Consider the following 8,653-nt stretch of genomic DNA (forward strand, 5'->3'; position numbering starts at 1 on the left):
GTGATGCTATTGATAGAATGATGGTCAGATAATTAGTGATTGACTGAGGCATTATAAGGATGCCTCAAAAACAAACAGGAAGCCGTGGTGAGGCTTTTTGTGACGCGATTTCAAGTGATCATATATGGTAACATACCCGTGAAAGGGTTAAAGGTGTGTAAACAAAATTTTTTTTCTTTGAATTGTAACAAATATTATACATCAGAAAAAAAGAAAAAATCTAGAAAAATAACATGTAAATATACTAAGTAGAGTTATTACTAGAGTATAAACACAAGTGAAAAAGCTAAGAATTTTTTCCTTTATTCAATTACGTCCCAAAAATAGCATTATTTTTGGTTTCCTACAAGCCAATTTTTGGTTTCCTACAAGCCTACCATTTCTAGGTTTCCTACAAGCCAATTTCAAAGATTTTAGCACCACAAGAAAGCTCTTGTTATAGGCTATATATTCTAGCTAAAATAAAATGTTTTGGTTGAGACATTACCTGCATGTGGGACTGAGTATGGGTGGGGTGGGAAAAATGGGTGTGAGTGACCATGTGACTGATTGATATAAATGGTGTAAATTGACCATAAGGCAGAATTGAACAGAATATATTCCAGTTTCATGGTTTTTGGCACCATAAGCAAGCTTAAATTAATATTAATTTAATATAATATATCATAATATGAATAAAAATGTTAAATATTGACTTTTATTATTAAATAATTGATATTTATTAATAATAAAATTGATTAAATCTATATTTACTTCAGTACTAGTTATTTAAATTACAGCCAGCTAAGAAGTAAAACTAGTACCAAGTAGTACTCTAGCCCCTAGCGCTAGATTGACTAGCACTTGACTAATTAAGTAGACTAGCAGGGTGCATACTGGTCATGGAAAGCCTGGAAATTCATATATGAGGCTGGAAAATTACAAGTCTTATACAAGTCTGGAAACTTGTGAGTTGTATACGAGTGACTTGTATACGACTCACAATTTTCCAGATTCATATACTACTTTCCAGGTTTTACATTACCAGTATGCAGGACACACCATGGACTAGAGCAGTATTGGGTAAATGCAAGTAAACAGTTTCATGTAACAGTGTCTTTGTAATAGTATCACAGGCATTGGAGTTGAAAAATTGTTTTTATTGCAACTTCCACCATCGCTATGGGACTATTGGCAGAGCTCTGAAATTTAAAGAGCATGCTCTAAGAACTGTTAGCTTGATTTCTCACTATCTTTCATTAACAGTCTAATAAGATATCAAAGTTTTTAGCACAAAGTGGCACCTTTTTGCAAATTGCAGCCAAGCAAGTAGACGACAAATTTCTAAAAAAACATGGTTGTGTCATCATAATTTAAGTTCATTTTGTGAATATCTTTCCCCCTTAATAGCTTGATAACAATAAAATTGTATTGTTAAATTATTTGTTTCTTTTCAGATAACTAATTTTACCATAAATATGAGTGGAATTCTGTTTGAAGATATTTTTGATGTTAAAGACATCAACTGTGATGGCAAAAAATTTGACAGAGTATCCAGACTACACTGTGAAAGTGAATCTTTCAAAATGGACCTCATTCTGGACATTAACACATGGCTTTATCCTATGGATTTTGGGGATAAGTTTCGTCTAATCTTGGCGCAGGTATGTTTGAAACTTTCCATATTTGGCTCCTCTTCTTTTGAACATATAATATTTTTGTATTTAACTTGCTAGTATGACATGACTTTAATAAATATCAAGGCCAGTGATTTAGTATAGTTGAAGTTACTCATTTATGCAGGTTTTATTGAAACCAGAGCATGACTTTTATTAACAACAGAGCTGTGCATCATTGTTTTTTCAAAAAACTGAACAAAATTTCTTGCTGGTATTGGTAGATTGAAAAACAGGTTACCAAATGACATTTCACTGGAGTATGATGTTCCAAACACTTTAACTTTGAAAATCACAAAAGTACCTACATAAAAAAAAGGTATTGTATATATGGCTCAATATCTAAACTTAGAATTATTCTGATAATAGCTTCAACATCCTGACTAATCCAGCTGTTTGAAAATTGAAAGCTGGAAACTCATCATGCGTATCAGTAGATCATCATCATGCAGTGCTCTGAGCCTTGTAGTTTGGTGGTGTCGGCTCTTGATAGGTCTTTGAGGTCAGGATTGATATTTATTTTACCATCATTCTTTAGTTTCAACAAAGTCATAAAGTAACTCAAGTTCAATTTGCTTCTTGGTTTTGCTGAATTTTGACAAAGTCCCAGGTTTAGAAGTTCTTTCTGATCCTTGCTTGGAGTGTGGGAGGAGAGGTCGATATATCCATCAGTAGAATGCTGAAGACCTGTATCTCCTCAATCCTCATTAGAAGTAATTGAATTTGCAAAGAGTCCCAAGTTTCATGCTGTTTTTGTAGTTATCTTGAAGCCTGCTCAGTTCATTGGTGATCTTGAGATGAAGTTCAGAGTTTGGGATGTACTGGATAAGATGACAGTTCTCGGCGTTTTCAGGCTTCAATTGTTCTAGTCCATGGTGAGGAATTTTAATTTGCCTTTCAATCAGTTGGATTCTGTATCTCTAGTTAATGATTCCTCTCTTGCTGCCAGGTCATGAAGTCAAATTGGTGTAGTTTGGCAGAAGTTGTTTTCTAATGTAGGATTTATTGAAGATCACAGAGTATTTCTTATCAACAATTTCTGTTTGTTTTCTCTATTCAGCAAATTAGGCTTTTGATAGGACTTGAAAATTCAAATGTAAGGTTTCCAAGGGAGATTTTAATATAATTACAGTGTTGTGAATGCAACTACATCACTACATTAATTATCAAGTAAGGGAAGACTTTTGCAACGCTTGAAATTTGAAATTTTTAAATTATGTTAAAAATAATGAAATTTTCAAAGAAGATTCTAGGTCTGGGTATGCTCCATGCACAGCAACTGTCAACAGTGATTTCCATTCATTGTTCTCTTGCAATTTCTATGAAATTGATCAATCTCCAATGATTTTCAAGTGAAACCTGCATTTTTCTACCTTATTCTGCAATTAAAACTTGTATAGGAAGTATTTATGTCAGCCGTTGATATGTAAGATTCCATCAAGAAAAGAAAATCCTTGCTCAAAAGATTAATGTCAGTTCCTAAAATTATATATTATTTTAAATCTTATGAGAATTTTTTATAGAAGGGCAGACAGTCATATGCTAAGTCAGTCAGTTTAATTACAATGATTTTATGAGATGATTTGTAGTATTTAATGATTGCAGAGATTTCCTATAATGTAAATTATATCTTTTTCTGAATTGCTTCATTGTCCACTCCAATTCAAACTCATTTTATTACACAAACTGGTGAGATTTAGTCTCTAGATTATACATTACTGATCTATCAATATCACAGGAATATTAAATACATGTTATGAATACAACATGTCTAAGCTACCTAAATTTATTATGCTCACTGCCTGGACAGTTTAAAGTGATGGGCACTGCATGCTGACACTCATAATCTATGATGCTCAGTAAAAATTTAACATTTCTTTAATTTTTTCAGACTCTTCGTGAAGATGGTTATCCGACTGATGGCCCCAACTACAACCCACTCGAGTCTGGACCCTCACGAGCAGACCCCTTTGAGTATGTCATGTATGGCAAGGTCTATAGAATAGAAGGAGATGAAGGCGAAGCAACGGGCCGACTGGCAGCTTATGTATCTTATGGAGGATTGCTCATGAAACTCCAGGTGCTGATTTTATTTTGAAACTGTAGAAATAATTTATTTTTTTTACTAATGCTAGCAGATGCAATATGATATAAATTATTTTCAAATTGAAACATTTGTAATGTCAACAAATGCTATGATATTGCCTTGTTCATAATTCAACATTTTTGAAACAGTGGGTTTAGAGACTTTTAAAGTTATTGATGAAAAATTTTTTGGTAGAATTTGTGAGAATTTTTTATTCTTTGAAGGGCAACTTTTCAACCTTTAATTAATTAAAAGTGCTACCACAAGTTGATATGAGATTCACAAATTTAATTTGGAAAAATAATTGAATTATCAAACTAAGTACGGTAGTAATAGTAATAATAATACATATCTTTAAGAAAATTGTTTTTCCATCCTGGAAAATTTTTGGAAGAAAATCTTGTCACATCCTGCACATCCTTACTGGTCAACTGATGGAATGAATTAAATGAGCTTAAACCTCTCCTTGTAATAATCAAATCAATTTCTTTTTCAGGGAGACGCAAACACATTGCACGGTTTTGAAGTAGACAAACACATCTACCTGCTTATGAAGAAGATTGCTTTCTAAGTAAGGATAGGAGAATAATTGTCCAGTTAAGAATTGTTAAGGATAACGAAGAGATGAAATTGAAAGATGGTCGAGATGAAGCTCATTGCAGGGGCTAGAAAGACAGCCATTCAATACAATTGAAACATCAGTATTGTATTTGAGGTAAAAATGTTCAACTAACTTTTTTGTTCCAATTATCTGTTGTTCGTCTACGTTAGTAAGACTCGTCTTTCTTGACAATGGGAAGTGAAAATTCCTCTCATGAGCAAAGTATGGAAGCATTTTGTCAACCAGAATAGAATTATTCCCGTTCTCAAACTACTTCACAATTATTGTCTCTTTAGAATGGATCTCCAATTAAAATCAGAATATTTATTATTTGGTGGTGTTCTTTTTTTTCCTGTCTTAAATACTTCTTTTCGGAGTGTTTGTAAATTTTATTCACATTAATTGCTACTACCAACTACAATTTTTGTTGCTTTCACTTTTAGTTTTTCAAATTTGTGTTGTGTTAGGTCTTGCCAAAATTACTTTAAGATAGAAGAGTATTTTAAACTTATTTAACTCCACTTCTGGGTAATGATATTCATGGAAAAGAATGTGCACTAGATAACGATTTATTTTGAGACTTGACCTCTATCGGTCAGTTTCAATGAGGAATTTTTCATAATTAACATCTTGATGAGGCATAATAATATTGTTTTTCCTAAGAAATCACTTCACGAAAATGATCTTAGCATTGCTTTTAGAGATTAATTTCTTTGTTTCAAATTACAGTAATAATTTCTTTTGCTTCCTAAGTTGTGATCATTAACATTAACGCTTCTACATCACGTCCACAGAGCCTTTCAGACGGAATGCTTGTTGAGTATAGTACCTACATCAGCCAGGATAAGATAAAATGTCAATTGCATCCGGTTGATTAATGTTTCGAAAGAACCGTTTTTCCCGAGAGCTGAAAGGCGCGAAAAGAGACCATGCTGTGAGATGGTACAAGATTGGTTCTCAGACAAAGCCTGACAAAGGATTGTGTTACGCTTCACCACAAAATCAGTCCAGCAAAAGTTTTTGCGTCAGCTTAAGGCTCTTGGAACTTTTTGAAGCCTTGTTTGTTCTGCATAGAAGTCTTGAGGCACCGTCTAAACGTACGAAATAATCGTTAGCCTTGCATGATCATGAAAATTTTGATATAAAACTACGCATGGATGCAAATTTTTCCAGCAGGTGTGAGAGTTTTGAGATTTGAAAAGCGTGGTAAATTAGGAGTAGATCGATTGTAGGGTACATGTACGACTAACGGTAAGTACGTATTAGCGCGTAAGCGAAAGGCCGACTAATTAGTAAAACTTCTCTCCCTCTATCGATATTGTTCAATGCTTTGAGGTTGTTTGTTCTGATTCTAGATCACATAAAAAAAATGAGATCGCACTGAGAGTCTTGTTTTTTTTTCAATACAATTGTGCTGATGTTATTTTTGCTTATGGCGAAGTAAATTAAATGATACAGTAAGATAATTTTTATTTGAAAGTAGACCAACGAAAGATTTCCTCCGATGAGGGCAAGGCAAACGTTCTTAATCAGTTATTCAGCAGTGTATTCACAGATGAGGACTTAAACAGTATTCCAGATATTGAGGAGCACCCAGTCAGCTCGAAGCTAACGGGTTTTGAAATACACGAAGAAGAGGTTCTCAAGCGCCTGGTAGCTCACAGAGGTGGGCAGTAGCGCGCGCTACATATAGCGGCCGCTACATTTTCAGTAGCGGTAGCGGCTCTACATTTAAGGCAATATAGCGGTAGCGGTAGCGCCCGCTACATATTTAAGTAGCGATACGAGGTTTTGCCGCTACAGCGCTACCGCTACCTTTATAGATAAAGCCTTTAGATTTTACTTAAGGGGACCGGCTACCCTCCAACAAAACTTTTTTGTTTACAGACGGATCGTTTTGAAACTTGGTACACATATGAAAAACAGAAATCTAAGACCTTTTTGTTCATGTAAGTTTAAAAAAATGAAAGAAAACATGGAATTAATAGAAAACGGCAACTAAGGGGTACTCTAAAAAAGTTTATAACTTTTGCAAATCACATGCTACAATGTCGAGACACATATCATTCGATTTGTAACAACAAGATCTAGCGACTGTAGAGCCCCGATTTTTCATTTTCCTCATCGTTTCTTTTTTATTCGCGTTCTTCCAATTTTTTTCACATTTTTACCCCCCACCCCCCTCCTCCTCCCATATATGAGTCAAACCATGCACATATTAAAAAAAAGGCTTCAAGAGTCGCTAGGTATTGTTTTTACAAATCGAATGGTATGTCTCTCATTGCCGTAGCTTGAAAACTGTTGGAGTTATAATTTTTTTAAGATGGCGTTTTTTGGATTTTTAAATTGTTCAGGGGAGCCAAATAAAGTAAAATTTATTGAAAACAGAAGAATATGCCCAAAAAGTCTTGATATTGTAGCCCAAGCTGGCTTAGATGTCTGGCTCAACGGGAGTGAAATAAAAATCCGTGGGATTTTTCTTCGCTTTATTTCATATGGGTGACGTGGAATACTGCACAAAAGGGTTGAGATTAGGTACTGGCTTGAGGGGGGGTCTTTAGACCATGATAATGAGAAACTACACAAAGTTAAGATTAGATACTGGCTTGAGGGCGGGTCTTTAGACCATGATAATGAGAAACTACACAAAGTTAAGATTAGATCCTNAGTTATTTTTATACAGTCATTTATATGTTTCACCTTCCCTACATGGATATCTACTTTAATCTACCAATCTCAAAAATTATCCACATATATATACAAATAAAAGACAGATTTTGTATATGTATATGTGGATAATTTTTGAGATCGGCACATTAAAGTAGACATCCATGTAGGTAAGGTATAATATAAAAATAACTAAATTTTATTTACTGTATCTAACCTGTACTATTTCGGTTAGGTTAATTGTAATAAAGTTGCATTGATATGTTTTGAAAATGTTTTATTCTCATTTAATGTTAATGAGTAAATCCCAATAGCAGAACAATAAATATTAAGAGATTACTAATAATTTTGGCCATTGTAGCGGCTAATGTAGCGCGCTACATTTTACTGTAGCGGTAGCGGTAGCGCCCGTTACAATCTAGTGGATGTAGCGGTAGCGGTAGCGCCCGCTATATTTATAGCATGTAGCGGTAGCGGCAGCGGCGCTACATTTCAAAGTAGCGCTGCCCAGCTTTGCAAGTATGCTCATGGTTTATACAAGGTCCCCGAAGGATTACTAGGATTTGAAACAAGAACCAACACCAGGGGCCACAGCTATAAACTAAAAAAACTACGCTGCAACTTCTCCACGCGACAAAATTTCTTCTCGCTTCGAATCACTGACATGTGGAACAGCCTCCCCGATGACATCGTTGACGCTCCAAGTATAAACTCGTTCAAGAGCAGACTAGATAAAGCTATGGAAAAATATATGTTCAGATTTGAAATGCCTAGCACCATATCGAACCCGGTTGAAGTCGAGTAGCTATTTCAAACTTTCGTCAGTCATGAAAAAATACGGTCAAATGACACGATTTTAGATTTTCTGTGAACAAGGCACGAAAAGGAAAAGAATCGGCGACAGACCACATCAGGCCTACACTTCAGCGCCGACATCACTATGTTATGTTATGTTAAGAAAAGCGTTGTCACATGCGCCTGCTATTGACAAATGCACACGAGTAAAAAATATTCTTGCAAGCGGGGACTGTTTAAGAAAAAGTAATGAACAGTTTTCGCGCTGCTATTCGCAAAGAATGTGCTATTGTTAAAGTTTGGTACTGGTTGTGATGATTTTTATAGACATATTGTCTTCTGTCATTTTGCGCACAAGCCTGTTTAAAACCCCTGGCAATTAAGATCCAGAGTGTGGTAAGTTCCAATGCGGAAAATAATTAATTCAATTAGTTGTGCGTAATGAAAACATCTGAATCAATATGGTTATTTTTTTACGCACAAAAAATAATATTGCCTAAGAAAAACATGAACCCACATTTTCATTTTTTTTTCACACCTAAACTGTGATCAACACGGCTCTGTTTCCCATTATTGAAGAAGCAGTACGCTTGAGTCGGCCTGTAGAATAGAAACCATTATATATAACATTAGACGGGAGCGCAGCCGTGGGTAGCAAAATTGACTCGTAAACAGGCCCTGGGCCTAACGCCAACCAGCAACATGCAATATCTACACATAGCCTCAGACCAATGAGCAGAGCTGGGCAGCGCTACTTGGAAATGTAGCGGCGCTACCGCTACCGCTACATGCTTTAAATGTAGCGGGCGCTACCGCTACACCCACTAGATTGTAACGGGCGCTACCGCT

At 35.3% G+C, this 8,653-nt stretch overlaps 1 protein-coding gene across 1 annotated transcript; it reads left to right on the plus strand.

Moving 5' to 3' along the window:
- Nucleotides 1-1,435: 1,435 nt before the first annotated feature.
- LOC108681301 (DNA-directed RNA polymerases I, II, and III subunit RPABC3) lies at nt 1,436-4,674 on the plus strand. The gene is made up of 3 exons (XM_018170324.2): nt 1,436-1,643; nt 3,547-3,735; nt 4,238-4,674. The coding sequence occupies exons 1-3, from the start codon at nt 1,458-1,460 to the stop codon at nt 4,310-4,312; spliced, it is 450 nt and encodes a 149-aa protein (XP_018025813.1). The 5' UTR covers nt 1,436-1,457; the 3' UTR covers nt 4,313-4,674.
- The last annotated feature ends 3,979 nt before the right edge of the window (nt 4,675-8,653 follow it).

This window comes from Hyalella azteca, unplaced genomic scaffold (assembly GCF_000764305.2).
Source record: "Hyalella azteca isolate HAZT.00-mixed unplaced genomic scaffold, Hazt_2.0.2 contig665, whole genome shotgun sequence".
Taxonomy (NCBI): Eukaryota; Metazoa; Arthropoda; class Malacostraca; order Amphipoda; family Hyalellidae; genus Hyalella; species Hyalella azteca.

Bases quoted from the DNA above. Each gene is read 5' to 3' on its own strand.
- LOC108681301 (XM_018170324.2), top strand. From the start codon at position 1,458: ATGAGTGGAATTCTGTTTGAAGATATTTTTGATGTTAAAGACATCAAC. The intron at 1,644-3,546 runs GTATGTTTGAAA...TAATTTTTTCAG, and splicing joins TTCGTCTAATCTTGGCGCAG to ACTCTTCGTGAAGATGGTTA. The intron at 3,736-4,237 runs GTGCTGATTTTA...TTTCTTTTTCAG, and splicing joins GATTGCTCATGAAACTCCAG to GGAGACGCAAACACATTGCA.